General features: G+C 49.0%; 1 protein-coding gene across 2 annotated transcripts; it reads left to right on the forward strand.

Annotated features, from left to right (window-relative positions):
* The first annotated feature begins 1,959 nt into the window (after positions 1–1,959).
* EFNA1 (ephrin A1) lies at positions 1,960–13,996 on the forward strand. Of its 2 annotated transcripts, XM_079957467.1 has the most exons (5): positions 1,960–2,219; positions 10,112–10,407; positions 11,301–11,366; positions 12,157–12,207; positions 12,821–13,996. In XM_079957467.1, exons 1-5 carry the CDS (start codon positions 2,113–2,115, stop codon positions 12,934–12,936), a joined length of 636 nt encoding a protein of 211 aa, XP_079813593.1. In that variant the 5' UTR covers positions 1,960–2,112; the 3' UTR covers positions 12,937–13,996. The 2 variants fall into 2 exon arrangements, with proteins under 2 accessions (XP_079813593.1, XP_079813594.1); XM_079957468.1 differs by lacking the exon at positions 12,157–12,207.
* The last annotated feature ends 4,159 nt before the right edge of the window (positions 13,997–18,155 follow it).

Consider the following 18,155-nt stretch of genomic DNA (forward strand, 5'->3'; position numbering starts at 1 on the left):
CTAAGTTTCTTTTGATGAGTATCAATAAAAATGTTTTTAAAAAATAGAAATGTAAAACTGTGACCAGCCGTATGAAGGGCTATGTTGTCTTGCTGTGTGTCTTTTTCTAAGATTGCATGTGTTTGATTTATAACTGCTGCTATATTTACTTATTTCCCTTTATTAAAAAATATCAATATTTTGCTTTCTGTCCAAATAGGTCCGCAGCAATAAAGCACAAAGCTGAAATACAATCATTGTCTATTAAACAATTATTTAATGCAATTGTTCATGAAATATTAAAAGCACAAAGTAGATAAATAGTGGCTGGTGCTGCAATTCTAAAACGTACTTACTGGAACAGCCTTGCCCAAAATACGTAGTCCAATTGTTTGGGACTACAACTCCCACCAGCCAGGCTGTGCATGATCTTATATTCCTCAATCACGTCCACATCTTACTCATCATTTTGCGGAACTCAATAAGCCCCAAATGTTGCAACCTTTCCTCGTAAGGGAGTTTTTCCATCGCCTTGATCAGTTTGGATTACCCTCTTCTGAATCTTTTCCAAGAATCTCTTTTTAAAGATTCCTGTGCTCATGGTTCTGAACAAAAGACTGAACTGAGCATAGGGAGAAGAGAGTCTGGGGAGCCCTCTAGATATTGCTGGACTCCAACTCCCATCAGCCCCTGGCAGCAAAGCCCAATGGTCAGGGATGATGGGAGCTGGAGTTCAACATTACATCTAGAGGGCCACAGGTTCCCCCTTCCCTGATCTAGACACAGGTCCTAACCATTCAGGGATCACATACCGAATTTCCCTACGATGGTGTAAAGCATTGTTCCCCAAACTTGGGTCTCCAGCTGACTACAACTCCCATCATCCCTAGCTAGCAAGACCAGTGGGCAGAGATGGTGGGAATTGTTGTCTGAAAACAGCTGGAGACCCGAGTTTGGGCGACCCTGGTGTAAAGCAGGAATGGGGAGCCTGTGGCCCTCCAGAGGTTGCTGGACTCCAACTCCCATCAGCCCCAGCCAGCACTGGCCCAACAGTCATGGATGATGGGAACTGGAGTCCAACAACATTTGAGGGCCGCGGGATCCCCATCACTGTGGGGAAGTTGCATTATACAAACTATGACCCTTGTTCTGGGGGACTTTTTTCAGCCCAAGGCCCATATTCCTTCCTGGGCAGCCTTCCAGGGGCACAGTGGTGGGCAGTGCCAGAGTATAAAGTGGGTATAGCCACAAATGCAAATACTGTAATACGTTTCTACATTAGGCTAGTTTCTACATACAGAGACTCACCCAGGGAAGCAAGAGATCTGGGTTCAAGGCACATCCCTGCCAGAAACACTCAAGAAGGATGCAAAGCTGGGCATTTAAATCACTATGCTAGCACTTCCAACTGTCATGGCTTCCCCAAAAGAATTATAGGAGCTGCAGGTTGTGAAGGGTACTGAGAGTTGTTAGGAGAACTGTGTTGTCACAGAACTACAATTCTCAGAGTAGTTTAGCAGCCAAGCCCGCTTCACGGGGAACTCTGGGACCTGTAGTTCTGAGCTCCTCGTCCCCTCAGCAGACTACAGTTCCCAGGACTTTCGAGGGGGGGGGGGAACCAGACTGTTTTAAAAGCGGCACCATGCCTTTTAAAAACTGTAGCGCAGATGGCGCCAAGAAAAAGCAGACAGCTTTGCTGTTGTGTTTTGCTTTCTGACCCACGTGCAAAGACCCAGGGCGTGGCAGCGGCTGTTGTTGTTAGCGGTGGGGTGTGTGAGCGGCTGACTCCCAGCGGGTCTCTCCCGCGCTCTTTCCCCGTCTATCTCTCTCTCTCTGCGCGCAAAAGTCTCCGCAGCGAGTGTTGCTCTTACTCCGCCTTCCCTCCCCGTCCTAACCAGCCCCACCCAGCCCAGCCCGGGGCGGGGGCCTCCCTGGTGTATAAAGCTCGGCTCTGGGCAAGCTGCCCAGCTTGTAGAGAGAGCGAGATCGCGAAGCGAGGGAGGAGCAGTTTGGAGAGAGCGCTTGTCCGCGCCGTCGAGCAGGCGCCACTCAGCCGCGGCTGTGCGTAAAGGCGCATCAAGCACAATTTTGGTTTTCTACTCTTTTACGAGAGAACCCCAGGCGTCCTCTCCAATGGAGCTGCTGCTTTTGCTGTGGGCCCCGCTGGTGGGCCTCTGGTGCGGGCTGTGCGTGGCGTCGGGAGAGCGGCACACCGTCTTTTGGAACAGCACCAACCCCAAGTGAGTTTGGGGGGAGCGTGGAGGGGAGAACCAAGCCTTCGTAGCCAGGGCCTGGAGAGTTATCGTCGTCACCAATGCCCAGCCAGAATTTACTTTTTGCGCGTGTATAAAAGGGATGACCCTTGATTTTGGCGTCGCTCCCGCCCCACCCTGTGATAATGGGCTTGTGTTGGAGGGATCGTATTTGGAGATCCCCGCCTTCTAACCAGGCACCCAGGGGACGCTTAGGGGTCCGGTTTCAGGGGGTGTTCCACTGGAGGCGCCTTGCAGGCGGGGAGCGCGGCCAGCCTTGGCCAACGATCGCCCCGTTGTTGAAAAATCTGCCGTGTATTGAATAGGTGTGCGTGTCTTTTTTGCGGGCAGAGGCTTCTTGAAAGAGGGTGCGGACGTTCAGGGAAAGAATGAGTTTCGTCTAGAAACCCCTTCGGTTAGAAGTTAGCCATGGAGGGGTCGTTTTCCCTAGAAGTTGGAATACACCTGGGGAAGGGCCGTGGAGATTCTGAGGGGTGGGGATACAGTTGGGAGGGAAATAGGACTCTGCTTCCATCCCCCTGATGGTGTGATTTTGGGCACTCTCCGACCTTCCAGCCTCGGTCGTTGCCCCTGTTAAGGGAAAAGGGGCAGCTGGCCCTTTAAATCTGGCGTGAAGGCTCTGCAGATGAAAGTTTTTCCCTTTCTTTTCTCCCTTGTTTCCCCCCCCCCACTCCGCCTCTTTGCCTTAGCTCGCCCCCTCCTGTTCCTGCGCCTGCATTTGGGGCGAGGGCCACCCAGGGCTGCCCACCTCCGGCAGCCTGGCACAGATTTCCCTTGCCAGCCCCCAAGCCTCATGTTTCATTCAGGTTGCCTCTGCTGCTACCCTTTCTTTGAAGGAGGCAGGTTTAGCTTTGCAAAATGGGGGTGAGGGGTGGGTTCCTGGACCTTTGGAAGGAGGAGGAGCTGGTTGGGCATAAAAGCTGGAATTCGTAAACATCCACACGGTAGGCCTGCGCTTGGCACCCAGCCCGTACCTAGGCACCGGGACAGAGGCATGAATCAGGTCTTTGCTGGGAAAGAGAGGGCAGTGCGGACGGAAAGGACCCTTTGCTTGCCGAGGTGGGGAGAGGGACGCCTTCTTCACCCCCTTTGCCCCTTGGGGTTCCCGGGTCCAGTTTATAGCATTTTTGAGGAGCTCGTGGTTTTTTAATGAGTTATGTCACGCCGGCTATAATTTATGTATGACGCGCAAAGGACCGAAAAGGAAAAAGACAGGTTCTCTGCCCCAAGGAGCTTACAGATCTGTACTTCTGATGGCGCTTGTAGGAGATATCTCTTGTAGGAGACGCTTTTGTTTGCATGCTGGGAATTGGAGGGTGGGGTGGGGCATTAAAAGTGGCCCACAACCAGGGGTGCCAACTTGAATAAAATATTGGGGGGGGGGGAGTAAGCCTCATCCCACATAATCGATCACATAACTTGGCTAATACCCCCCTCAAAATAGACTCACAACAAGATGCATTAGGGAAGGAGGAAGAAGCTCTGCTTCTTGAGAAGTTGTTGCAGTTTGTTTCGTTTTTTAATAAGAGCTGTAGGGGCTTAGGTTGAAATCCAACAGGTACGCCCCCTGGCATATCTGTTGAATAGCGGCACGGTTTTTCCCATTTGTTAAAAGGCCCAGAGATTGGTGGGCGCAAAGGGTTTCCAGCCAGTTCCCGGGGACTGAAGAGTTAATCGCATTAAGCCATTGTTTTTATGCTGGAAGGTAAGGTGAGGGGAGGGAGGGAGGGAGGGAGAGCGAGCTCTGGTGCCTTTGTTCATTCAGCCTGTGTGTGAGAAGCACAGACATCTGTGTCCTGTTGTGCAAACCTCAAGGCCAGGGATCTGGCTGGCCCTTTCCAGGTGGCCTTCCTCCCCCCCCCCTCCCCATGCCCGCCCCCCCTGGCCTCGGGTCAGGTAAGCTCTGTGCTGCTGCCTTGGGTGGCTCTGATCTTGCTTTAATCAGAGCTTTTGTAAATGCTGGCACTGAGTCTTTGTAATAGGCTGAGTGATTGGAGAAGTAAACCCTCCACGCCTAGGGGCAGTGTACCTCTGAATAACATTGCTGGCAGGGAGGTGGGGGCAGCCAGCAGGGAGGAAGGGCTGTTGCCCTGCTTGGGGAGCACAAAGCAGAGGTGTTGGGTTAGCCATTTCTGAAAGCAGAACGCTGGGCAATTTGGGCAAGTTTTTTGAGGCTATCTGCTGGGAATCGCATGTGGGGAGATTTTCGGTTGAGCTCAGGTCTTGCTTTGGGGATTCTTAGAAGAGGCATCTCGTTGGGCACTGTGATCCATCAGAGCTCTGCATCAGTGTTCGAAATTCAGATATATAATCTGATTGCCAAATGGCACCTTAAACCTTGGTTATGGTTGCCAGAACGGAAAGTCTAGGCAGCATTTTTATTTTGCAATGAAATTTATTATTATTATTCATTTCTATACTGCTTTATGTCCTAAAGAAAAAAAAATCTCAGAGTGGTTTACAACACATTAAAACATCAGATTAAAAAAATGCAGAATAAAACAAATTCAGGCTTCAAGAGAAATATTTCAGATCCTTCTCTAAGTGACATCTGGCTTTTCCCATACAGTATTTATTTACCTGCTTAATTTGTAGAGCTGCCCCATAGCAGAACTACTCTAGGAAGACAGTGTGGTGCAGTGGTTAGAGCAGGCTTCCTCAACCTCTGGTCTCCAGGTGTTTTTGGCCTACAACTCCCAGGATCCCTAGCTAGCAGCACCAGTGGTCAGGGATGAGGGGAATTGTAGTCTCAAAACATCTGGAGGGCTGAAGTTGAGGTAAGCCTGGGTTAGAATGTCAGGCTAGGACCTGGGAGATCAGGGTTCAGATCCCCACTGGGAAGCTTGCTGGAGTCAGTCGCAGACCCTCAACCTACCTCACAGGGTCATTGTAGGGGTTAACTGAGGGGGAGGGAATGATCCCCATCGCATGTCAGATTCTCTGCAGTAGCATAAGTGGTGTAGGAATTGCACTTCGCAAATGCGCAGAGGTTCCTTTAGTCTGTTTGTAACTGAATGTTCCCAGCTTGGCACTGAAAAAGAGATGCCTTGTAAGCCCTAGGGAGGGGCGTGCCTGTGGTGAGATCCTTTGGGGAGTTAGAAAAAATACGTCCCTGGACTACAACTATAGCTCAGGTAGATCATCTTCTTTGCATGGAGAATATACTGGGGTTCAACCCCAACTGATCTCTTGGAGGGGCTGGGGAAAACTTTGGCCTGAAACTGCTGGAGAGTTGCTGCCAATCTGTGCAGACTAGGTGCGTGAAGACGCTGGCTCTGTATAAGGCAGTTTTCTGTGCTCCTATTGGACTCAGAACCATGAGGACTAGAATCTTAGTGTATTTTTAGGGGAAGGGCTAGATTCACCAAGGATCCGACTCAATATAAAGGAGCTTCCAGAGTTCAAAAAAACCTCCCATTGCCACTGACCACTGGACATGCTGGCTGGCTGTGAGTTGGCCTCTGGCGAGTGCCAAGTTGGCAAAGGCCCCTTGAGGATGATCTGCAGAGTTTTACTTCATTGCAGAAGATGAATCGGGTGGTGATTTCAAAGTTGAGCCTGTCTGCCCCCTGCAGATATTACTGGCCTCTTCTCTGCCTTTCACTGGTGCCTTAAACCCGCCGGCTGGCACTGCCAAGAGGGCAGAGTTCTCAAGCGGTGCAGGCAGCAGGTGGTGGGTCTTGGCCAGCAAGGCTGAATCAGCTTGGAGAAAGTTGGAAGAGAGCAAAGCCGCAGCTGGCCAGCCGCTCCTTCCTTTCCCAGGGTCCATCTCCCCCCTTCCTTGCTAGCCGTGGGCCTCTTCCTTCCCGCCCGGCGCTGGCGAGAGCCCAAGGGAAGGCGCCAAGGGCACGCGGGGCAGGAAATCTTTCTCCTTTTTTAAAAAACCAACATGTTGTTAAGATATATATTTTAACGTGTGTTTTTTCCGCCCAGGACGCTGGAGGCGAAACCGTCTTTTTGGCACGGAGGCTTAAGAGATGGCCAAGTCCGATGCCAACCTGGGTGGAGGGGCGGGATGAAGCGGGGGGGGGGTGTACAGCTCCTGCCCCTGCAGGGAGGAGGCAGTTGCTGTGGCGGGTGAGAGTCCAGGCAGAGGAGATTGCAGGGCCCAGATGTGGCCACCTCTGGCAGGGTGGAAAACCCTGAGGCCGCAGTTTCCTTCCAGGAAGGGCAGCCTTAATCGCTTTGTGTTGGCCTGTTGGTTGTCAAAAACAGCAGTGATCACATCCATGCCATACTTTCAAAGCACATTGCTTCCTTTCCAAAAGGATCCTATCCCTCGTGGAGCTACAGTTCCCAGCACCCTTAAACTACAGTTCCCAGGCTGGGAGCAATGGAAATTGGAATCAAACATCTGGGAGGGGACACAGGCTCCCCAGCTGTGACTCCTTAAAGAACTATTGGACTTACCATGGCTTTGCCTTTCACGGTCAACTTCATCACTCTCTGGAGCAGCCGCTAGCCCATGCTGGCTGCAGATTATGGAGTTTGAAAGCTGCTGAACGCCAGCCCTGCTGAGCCCCAAATAGCCAGCATGCCCAGTGGTCAGGGATGATAAGATCTGTAGCCTGAAACATCTGGAGGACCAGTGTTCTAAACTAGCCAGGTGTGTTTGCTACTGGTGCGGGTCCAATTGCAACTACATGGAGATTTCTGGGTGCCAGGTTTGGCGACCACAGTTTAGAAACTTCTGCATAGTTAGTATCATTTCCCCTGTGTGTTTCTCCTTCTTGCATACTGGGAGAAGCGAATTGCTGTAAGAGCAAGCGACAGCCAAGTGCTGCAGTTGAGATCACAGAATCGTAGCTTTGGAAGAGACACCATGGGGCATCAACCCCCTGGTGGATAGACATTCCATTGTGGCCACTAGTAACCAGGGTTTAAGGTGCTATATGGCGCTTAGCTTATATACATGAGTTTGTAACACTGCGTTCACCACCCCGATCTACAGTTTCTCATTCCGTGTTGTACTCCACTTTTATTCAGAGCAGACCCATTCACGACCTGGACTAACTTGGTTCCATTAATTTCAGCACACCTACCGTTTAAGTAAAAAGCAATTGACTACAACACATCAGTGCTATGCTATCCCGGCAAGTGGCTTTGGGTCACTGGTGCAAAATAACGATCACCTTAGCCAGATCTTTGCTGTGTAGAATTAAATGCCCAGCCTTTGCATGCCAATAAATACCCCTCCTGCCAAAAACAGAAAAAAGCAAAAACCCTTCGAAAACCGCCACCACCGGACCTGATGTCACCAGGCACCATTTGTCCCTGAGTGCATCACTCAGTTTTACACTTTGCTGTCCCTTGGATCATGAATTTGGGGGTGCCAGCCACATCTAAAACTTCTGCCACCAGCCCGCAGCCTTTCTGAATCCCAGTTGCTGGAAACCGCTGGAGGGGTTCTCAGGGTCTGCTTGCAGGCTCCCCATAAGCATCTGGTGTGCCCCTGCAGAACAGCACCCTGGACCTGTCAGGATTGGCACCCGCTGCCTTGTGACATCAGGCAGGCGCCTTCCCTGTACCCTTTGGGGCGCTTGCTAAAAGCGAATTTTTTTTGTTTTGTTTCGTCAAGCCTATTCAGACATGTAGAAACCGCCGTGTGTTGTTAATCTGGTTTTCGCTTATAGCTGATGTTGTTATTTTTTGGGAGTGTCTAAAAACACTTGCCTTTTTTAAAAGAGGATACTTCTGTTGTTGTCTTGAGGGCTTGTGGCAACCCAGCGGTGCATAAAGGTCCTGAAATAAATGGATGAGGCTCAGAAGGGCCACTGGCCCTTCTTGTTGCATTTGATTGCACTGTTTTGACAAGGATCAGCCAGCTGCTTCGGGATCTTCCAGGGGGTCAAGACTTCTGGGTGGTGCCCTGGGGCGAGGAGACAGACGGAGGGTGGGTGGGCGACCCCCCCCCCCAACCCAGACCCTGCTGCTATCTCTGCACCTGAGGCCAAGATAAGGTGGATCCTTCGTTGCCACCTGCCTCGGGCGGCCAAACCGGTTTGTGGGTTCGTTCTCCTGAGGAGTCTTTCGGTTTCCAAAGGCTTCTGTGACTCAGGGCGGAGTCTCTCTTTCCACAGCTGTCTTGGCTTTAATAAACACCTTGGCTCTCTGCTGGGAATGTGGGCTAGCCCAGCAAACTTCCAGGGCCAGCCCTGAAAGGGGGAAGCAGTGCTCTTGTGTCGTGTGCTCAGTGGGTAGAGCATTTGCTTTCGATCCTGGGTTCAATCCCCAATGGCATCTCCGGGTAGGGCTGGGAGTATCACCTGTCTCCAGTGCTGGCGAACTGCTGCCAGTCAGTGTGGACAGCACTGAGCTAGATGGGTCAGTTTTCTGACTCTGTATAAGGGAGCTTTCTGCGTTCCCGTTTAAACTATTTTGAACTGTGAGGACTGGAATCTTTCTTGAGCTTTCGTGCCGCAAACTTGCCCATGGAGGAAGCTGCCTTCTACCACTCGCCTAGCTCAATATTGTCCACACGGGCTGGCAGCAGTTCTTCCAGATTTCAGGCAGGGAGAAATTCCCCATCCTACCAGGTTATGCCACTGGAGATTATCTCCAGATAATTTACAAGTAAGCCTGCTGACTTCAGTGGGTCTTACTCACAACTTTTCTTTGTTTTGTATCACAAAATCCTTAATAAAAACCTGTTTTTTTAAAAAATAAAAACACTAAGCACATGCAGGTTTGCAACCTAAGTTGTGACATCCAGACTCCCCCGTTCAAATCTCCCCTCTGTGATGGGCTCGCTTGATTAGCCTTTGGCCTCAGTGTTTCTCCCACCACCATCTGCAATATGGGTATAATGTAACTGATTTACCTTGGGGCTGTTGTAAAGATGTCAGCCGGATTAACATGTGTGCAGCAGTTCCAAGGCTCATAAACGCTGTAAAAAAAAGTGGATTTTATTTTATTTTTTAGCAAATGGCCAGGCTGAAGTTTGTTCTTTCTTTTGGGCCGGGGGGGGGGGTAGGGGAGCATCTGCCTTGCAGCTATAAGAGAGAGTTGCATAAAGGTTTATTTAAATGCATTTGGTCAACTTAAGAAAATAGTAACACTTAGGTAAAGTGGCAATGATTTAGGTTAAGAGCCAGCCCCAAATAATTACCCGAGGGAGGGGTGTTTCAGCAGTCTCCCACTTTGAGGAAGTTGTTTGTATGCATTGTTTTTATTCTATTCTTTAAAAATCCATCTCAAAGATATACAGGAAGAGCTTAACAAAAGCTCCCTTTGAGTAACGTATGAAAGAAATGCACGGAATCCATAGAAAAGCATGCCGTTACTTTGTTAGCGACTGAATCAATGGGTTTCCATTTTTTTAAAGTCCGTTTTCTCCCCTCTTTTCATCTGAATAGAATTGGCTGGTTCCTTGTCATAGCCATATTGTTGTAAATTTTACTTTTCCAGCCTGGGATGTTGAAGCTATTGGGGGGAGGGGGGAGTTACGAAGGGATTCCTATCTTGCAAGGCTGTTTTGTGAGGATTTCTTGTAACTTTTATTTTATTAGCGGGGAGGCGATGGAACTGTGACACTTTTATTTCATTGGGGTGCTGGGGCAATTGAAATGGTATCGATTTCCAAACAGTGTCTGCTCTGCCCCCGCCCACAAGCCTCCTACAAAGGGGTTAGGAGATAGTTTGTAAGAATTTCCTAGACATTTCTCGCAACGTTAACTTTATTGGAGGATGGAGACGAAACAGCATTGGCTTCAAAATTGTGTCTGCCTGTTCCACCGCCACCAACCTTGTCTGAAAGTGCCTACTTTACAGGGTTGCTTGTAAGGATTTCTTAGAGGAAGTTTACGCAGGCGTTAGTTTGCAAGCACTAATGTCGCTGTCGTTCCCTGCTCCTGATACAGGTTTCAGTGGGATAGCTATTCCGTCGAGGTGCGGCTGAACGACTACCTGGACATCATCTGCCCACACTACGAGGACAGCAGCGTGGCTCCTCACTCGATGGAACGCTACACACTATACCTGGTGGAGCAGGAGGAGTACGAGACCTGCAAACCGCGCTCGAAGGAGCAGATCCGGTGGGAGTGCAACAAGCCAGATGCCCTGCACGGCCCTGAGCGGTTTTCGGAAAAATTCCAGCGCTACACTCCCTTCACGCTGGGCAAAGAGTTCCGGGAGGGCCACGAATACTATTATATCTGTAAGTGTCCGTGGCAGAGAAACCACACACACACACACACACACACACCCTTACCGGCTGTCGTTTATTTTTCCGTTTTAGCGCTCCTAAGATTTCTTATCTTGTGTCGTTCTGAGATGGTGGAAGGTCACTTATTTAAGCCCATTTTACAGATGGGGAAAGAGGAGGCTGGGAACGAGAGTAACTAGCCTAAGAGCTACATGGTGGTTTTTATTTCTAACAGGCCCTGGTTATAGGACTTTAAGGGCTGACCTATAAGAGAGATCTGTCACGGGTTTTTCCTAATGTTTGTGGTGTTGGTTAAGAACATCCACTGGGGTAGGAAGGTTTGTGTTTAACCCTCATTTAAATCCATCTCAGCCAGAGGCCAAGACTGAATTTTTCAGCAGTGCAGGGAATTGGGTCGGGTTTGTGAGTTGAGGGCCCCCAGATCTCTTGTTTTGGGCCTGGTAATGAATTTGAGGGAAATAGATCAGGATTACTGAGTAGGATATAAATTTTGCGGATTGAACTAAACTAAAATGACTTCTCTATTGGAAATTTGGGGGCGGTTATTGGGGTTAATCAAACTTGATAGGAACAGGATTTGTTGGTGAATTAATTTGGGCGGAGGGTAACGAATGAAAGAGGAGCTGATTTGGGGTGATCTGTGGTGGGGTGTAGTTTAATTGAAGAATTGAAGATAAGTTATGTGTTGTATAATTTTAGCCTCCACCTACCCACCCAAAATAGATGCACCAGTAAATAAAAATTAACAAAAGCTTCTGTAGTCCGTGTCAAGTTACCAGGTCTCAGATTCATATAGACTAGATGTCCCCCAATACCTACACAAAACCACCTGGCTGTTTCAACTCTCGCCAATAAAAATCTCTTTCTCAATTCCTCCCTATTAGCAAAACCTATCCATCACCACGGAGAATCTTGCCTTAAACTGAAAGTCATAGTGGTTGGAAAGAATGGTGAGTTTTCTAGTGCCTGACACTGTCTGTCTGTCCATCTGTCTGTCTCTCCGTCTCTAGTCCGGCCTGCAAATGCTATCTGCCAAGTTCTGCAACAGCCTTTTGCAACCTGGTGCCCATCAGCCCCAGCCAGCATGGCCAATGGGCCAGGGATGACAGTGAAATCGGGGGGGGGGGGGGGCACCAGCTTGGGGAAGGCTGCCTTGGAGAAACAAGACAGATCTGATATGAGTCCCTGTCTCCCCTCCACTTCCTATCCCATGAAAAGAAGGTGAGATACTTGGCCGTTTGGTGGGAAGCAATATAAATTGGGATAACTGTATGTGTGAGAGAGGGGGAGAAGGTTTATACTCTCCCTGATGTCTAATCTCACCCCCCACTTTTTTATGTGACTGCTCTTGAGCCTAATAATGATACCTGACACACGTCAGTATTCAAAACTGTTTGCCTGCACTCTCTCCACCAGGCTTCCTCAACCTCGGCCCTCCAGATGTTTTGAGACTACAGTTCCCATCGTCCCTGACCACTGGTCCTGCTAGCTAGGGATCATGGGAGTTGTAGGCCAAAAACATCTGGAGGGCTGAGTTTGAGCAAGCCTGCTCTCCATGTTCCTTGCAAGGGGTATTGCCCCCTAGTTGCAAATAGTATTGCCCCAGTGGTATTGCCCCGCATCAAGAGAACAGGGGCTGCAGGTTGAGATTTAAGCTGGGGTTGAGAACTATGGGCTCAATATTTAGGTTGGCTGTGTTCTGGGGTCCGGCCTTCACTGTGTGTCTCCATTCGCTTTTAGGTCGGATGCCCCCCAGCCGCAGCCCCACCCTGAAGGGGAGACCTCAGTCAGGTAGGTCCATGGGAGAGAGTTTGTTCTGTAGGGGTGGGGTGTGTGGAGGTGCCGCAAAGAGGGGCGGCACTATCAGCCATTTGCAGGGGGACCCATTGACAAGAGACCCCTCTGGACCTGCGTTTGCTGTTTTTCCACCCCCCTCGCACTCAGGCCCAGGCAACAGGGGTGGTGAGAATGAGGCCACACGCCCCAACACGCATTTATACCATTACGGTACCACTTTAAACAGTCGTGGGTTCCCCTCAAAGACTTCTGGGAGCTGTAGTTTGTTATAGGTGCTGAGACACACACCCCTATTCCCCTCCCGGAGCTACAATTCCCAGAGTGGTTTAACAATCGGTTCCTCTTGCCTGGGAACTGCAGTTCTGAATTTCAGGGTAGGGGTGTCTCATATCAGCTCTCAGCTCCCTTAGCAAATAAGATTTCCCAGAATACATTGGGGGAAATTGTAATCTTAATTTTTTTGACTTCCCACGGTCTGAATTCCAAAGCCTTTTTGCACCTCGTCATCCTGCCTCTCATCATGCCGCATATTATTCTTGTCCTATGTGCCCAACTTTGCTGGTTACCAGACCCTTTTCTCATCTGCTTGTCTCTCTTTCCCCGGCAGACGACCCTGATGCAACGATGCTTCGCAGCGTGGGGCACAATTCGGCCCCCCGTCTCTGCAGCCCCTTCACCTTCGTCGTCCTCCTGCTGCCGCTGCTGATGCCGCAGGGGCCCTGATGGCACCCAATTCCCCAGCATGAAACCATCAGCAAAGGGGGCAGAGCCTGTTCTGTTGCCGCCACGCACACACACACACCCAACACAGTGTGGTGTGGGGGACGCGAGTCTCCACGCGCCAGCAATGCCTCCGTGTGATGCGGTGGTGCACCAGTCAGTTATAGCAGGCTGAGCGCCGGGATCAAATCGCTGGCAGCCCTACGAGGAATGTGGCTGGTGGGGTCTGGGACTGGTGAGGGGTCTTGTGGACAGATATCTCCCTCCAGCAGACAGACATGGACCAGATTGGGGGGACTCGCTTTGGCTCCCCGGCGGCAAACAAGGCTTGGATGGATCCGGCCCTGCCACAAAGGTTGTGGCACTGAGATTCCTGCGGGCAGGAATGCCACCTTGTATCACGCCCTGTTGGTGGTGCTTGTGGACTTTTGGGCACACCATGAAACTGGAAACACACAGTTACCTTGGGACTATGTACAGTGCAAAATATATATATGTGACTATCAAACAGGCAGGCCCTGGAATTTTTGGAGTGGGGAGGAATCCCCTGTTTTGTGTGCCCCGCTTTGACGACGACTCTTCCCCCTGCCTGCGCCCAGAGTTCAGAAGACCGCTGCCTTGTACCTGAAAGCATCAAACTGAAGACCAGTCGTGTTGAGGATGTGATAGATCAGACTGAGGGGCTCACCTGGTCCAGCATCCTGCTTCTGGCAGTGGTCAGCCATTTATCTCCAGGAAGCACTACCAGTCCTCCCCGTGCTGCTTACCCATGGCCACTATCAGCTTCTGGTATACTGCCTCTGCCCAGGGAGGTTTCATTTTCAAGTCTGGCAGGATGGCGGACATTTTGTGTCTTGTGTACGCAAACCCGTTGAGGACAGCAAAGGGCAATGCCCCTGTTTGGCACAGGGTGATATTCAATCACAAGGACAGAGAAATGAACAGACTGCAAAAATATATATTTCTGTGTGCGGAGGGGAAGGGGAGATAATGTTGTAGAGCTTTTTACCTCTGTAATATATATATATCTATTTTTATACTGAATAAATGACTCCAGAAGAAACATGCTACATCATTGTTTGTGCTCCGCTGCAGTGCCGATCCGTATGAACTTGCAGGTCACCTCTGGTGTAGGGGCAGAACCCAGGAATGGGAGGTGATTTGAATATTGAGGGGTGGGGCCTGGTGGTGGAATTGGCTGTTTTTTGTGGGAGAGATGGGCTATTTGCAGAGTCTGAGTGGCAGAGACTCCTTTTGGACCTTGAATATTTTGGAGACACTTTTCTCCCTACAGATCCTCTTGGTATATCTACTACTCACAGGTGTTCAGGGTGTCATGGTGGGGGAAAGAACTTTGTCCACGGCAGCGCCTAAGTCATGGGTAGGCAAACTAGGGGCCGTATCCGGCCCAATCGCCAATCTAAATCTGGCCCATGGATGGTCAGCGTGTTTTTACATGAGTAGAATGTGTGCTTTTATTTAAAATGCATCTCTGGGTTATTTGTGGGGCATAGGAATTCGTTCATTTTTATTTTTATTTTTCAAAATATAATCTGGCCCCCCAAAAGGTCTGAGGAACAGTGGACCGGCCCCCTGCTGAAAAAGTTTGCTGACCCCTGAAAGTTGTGGAGTTTCCACAAAGATGTATCCACCACCTTCATTACAAAGCATCAGTCCTTTGCTGAAGATGCACTCCGGCCTTTGAGACCAGATACATATTTTCGGACCCACCCTCTTACCTTAATTGTAATCTGTTTTAAACTGATTTTTAATACGGTTTTTTATTATTACTGTAACCAGCTCCCTGGAACCTGATGGTGAAGGGGCAGCTAAGAGATTGAAATAATAATTACTATTTAGTTAGTTATTTGAGACATTAATGCACCGCTTAAATATCCGCATTTCAAAGTGGAGTGTGTAAAAATAAATATTGCAGAAAACAGGAAGATTTTTTAAAAATTATCATATAAACAATCACCACCTTAACATGCCTGTTGGAACAAGGAAAATTGTAGCAACGGAAGTATAGCAAAAATCTACAAGTCAGGCTAGCTCAGGCTTCCTCAACCTTGGCCCTCCAGAAGTTTTTGACCTACAACTCCCATGATCCCTAGCTAGCAGGACCAGTGGTCAGGGATGCTGGGAATTTTAGTCTCAAAACATCTGGAGGGCTGAGGTTGAGGAAGCCTGGCTAGCTTTTGCTGTTAAATATTCTGTCACCTGAATTTTTACTTTATTCCAGAAAACCCAGGGAAGTAGGACAAAATGTCAAATGTTGAGACTTGAGGAATTTTACTGATCTTTTAGGATTGGTTTGCTACTTTTGTATATACTTTTGGGACAGTGTGTATCATGTGACCCCCTCCCTTGGGCATGCTACAATGGCTGTTTTTTGGTATTTCTACAGGGTTTTTTTTATTAATTTTGTCAATGAGGCCATTTAACCTTTCTTTTCCATAAAGCAGCTGAGCGTTTCCATTTTACGGACCAGAGACCTGGTGAATGATTAACGTCGCAAGTTGATGCTAATCAGGGACTGGTTTGAAACCAGAGTATTCATTGATTCCAATCTCTCTGCTACATTGCACTAGCAAGTGGGGGCACGTGGATATGAGAACTCTCTGCTTTCATTTTAAACAACCCCCTGCCATGATTCTAGTCCTTAAGAGCTGCACAAATCCACTTGACAGTGTGTAGACTATGTTTCTAAAAGCCCCAGATGGAAGAGTTGCTGAATAAAGACTTGCAGTAATGGGAGAGGGTGAGAGTTTCGCACTTCTGCTGTGAGCAGCAGCAGCAAGTTAACTTGGTTTTCAAAGGAGTGAAAAATAATGGAAATGTGTGACATCTGGGCACCTGCATTGAGTTTGCTTAGTTCCAGAACAGTTCTGCAAAAATTACATTGCTTACATTCATTTTTAATACATACGTACTAGGGACCCCTGACCATTAAGTCCAGTTGCAGATGACAATAGCAGTACCTATTTATCTATTAGGCTCTGTGGTTTAGACCACTGCGCCACCCGCATCCCACTGTACAGGGTTAAGTACTTAATTCGTTCTGGAGGTCCGTATTTGACCTGAAACTGTTCTTAAACTGAAGCACCACTTTAGCTAATGGGGCCTCCTGCTGCTGCCACGCCGCCGGAGCACGATTTCTGTTCTCATCCTGAAGCAAAGTTCTTAACCTGAAGCACTATTTCTGGGTTAGCGGAGTCTGTAACCTGAAGCGTATGTAACCTGAGGTACCACTGTACTGGCAATTGTTAAAGGGTAAATCGTCAAGAAGGCATTAGCTCCTTGCCCCATGGAGCTTACAATCACAAATTTACCCCAAGGTAGGATGGAAGTGAGAGAAAATTTGGGGAAGAATAGAGATTCAGTTAAAATGTACTGTACTTACCAGGAACTTTGCCTTTTAGTAAGGGACAAGGTCTAAGATAGGAGCAGGCTCGGGGGCCAAACGTACCTCTAGCTCTGAATATTGGGCCCTCAAGATTCTCCCCAGGTCATACCCATTCCTGAGCCACACCCCTGCTTGAGCGTCTGCCCATCTGGAATGTGTCTTGGAGCTCGGATCATGCCTTTTCCTTGCCTGGGTGGAGGATAGAGAAGGGCGTGTGAGAAACTAGCCTACTTTGGAAAGGTAAAACGTAAGAGTCATTTCCCCCACCCACCACTTCCACAGGCATGTGGCCCCCGGAAGCTTCCCCAGACAGGAATTTGGCCCTTGGGGTGAAAACAGTTTCCCATTGGCAGACCAAGATAGTTGCGCCCAAAGTGTTTAGGGGAGAAGGGTTTGGAGGAGGCTTTTGAGACAAAACTGGGATGATCACAGACTGATTCTCTGCCATGTACCTCTCAGGGAAACCTGTAGAAAGGTGAAAATGTAATTGGTTTGTTGATGATGCCTCAGCAGCAGGGGGCTTATCAGACAGGCGCAAGTCATGGAAGCAATTTGTCTGGTGCTGTGGACTTGTCTGTGTTTTGTTGCGCATTCGGAGTCAGGGAAAGTGACCTGGCCCAGACAGGCGGCTGTTACTCAGCTGAACCACAGCGGCTGCTTTTGTGGTCTTTGTCAAAAGTTGGTTTTAGGGTCACTGTTTTCTTGTGCTTCCTTTGGTTTTGTTTCGTTAGCTGGAATACAATTCCTTTCCCATATCTCCAGTCACATCAGGGAGAGGCTGATGATTCGCAGGCTCAGACGGGTGTGAGACAGATCATCTGTGGTCTGATCTTGTGACTTCTGTTTTCATCTTCTGTGCTTTAAAGCAGACTGGGGCTGCAGACACACCATACTTTTACAGCACAGCCTTGCCTCAAGAACCCTGGGAACTCTAATTCACCCCTCACAGAACTACAATTCCCACCAGCACCCTTAACAAACCACCGTTTGTTAATCATGGAGGGTTTGTTTGTTTATTATATTTATAAACCTCCACCTTTGTCCAAGGAGCTTAAGGTGGCAACATATAGTTTTCCCCCTCCCAATTTTATCCTCACAACAGCCCTGTGAGGTAGGTTAGACGGAAAGATGGTGACCAGCCAAGGCCATCCATTAAGCTTCATGCCCGAGTAGGGATTTACACCCATAGTGTGACAATCTCTAAGCACTACACACACATCATAGATTTAAAGCACATTATTAAGCCCAAAGAATCCAGAGAACTGTAGTTCCCCCCTGCGCAGCGCTACAGTTCCCAGCATCCTTTTTAAAAACTACAGTTCCCAGGATTCTTTGTGGAAGGGAAGACGCTTTAAATGTGTGTTGTGTCTGCAGCCTCAAAGAAGGGAAGAGAGGTGCTGATTTTCATGGAAGCAGTAGCAGTCACAGGCTGTTGAAATAACCTGGAGGGAAAGGATTTGCACCCCCTCAAAATAAAGCCCCTTAATGCTCCTGCCTTAAAGCAGGGTGAAATTAACAGCAGTGGATCTGACTGCACTTTGCTTGACAAGGCCTAGTGCAGATGGTGAGGCCTGTTAGTAGTAGGTTGTGCGGGGATTGTATGGACTCGGGCACAGAGCCCCCTATAGGTATGGAAAGGTATTGAGACAGTAATATCGGTCCTGGCCATTGGCTGCCCTGTCAGCATGAAGCCTCAGGATTGGCTGGGACTTGTTATAAAATTCTTCGGGCCTCCTCCCAATATTCCACAGAGGAATCTCTGGGAGTTGATGTGGTGTCTAGCAAGGGCCACATTCACACCATACATTTAAATCAC

This window comes from Podarcis cretensis, assembly GCF_951804945.1.
Source record: "Podarcis cretensis genome assembly, chromosome: 16".
In the NCBI taxonomy this organism is placed as follows: Eukaryota; Metazoa; Chordata; class Lepidosauria; order Squamata; family Lacertidae; genus Podarcis; species Podarcis cretensis.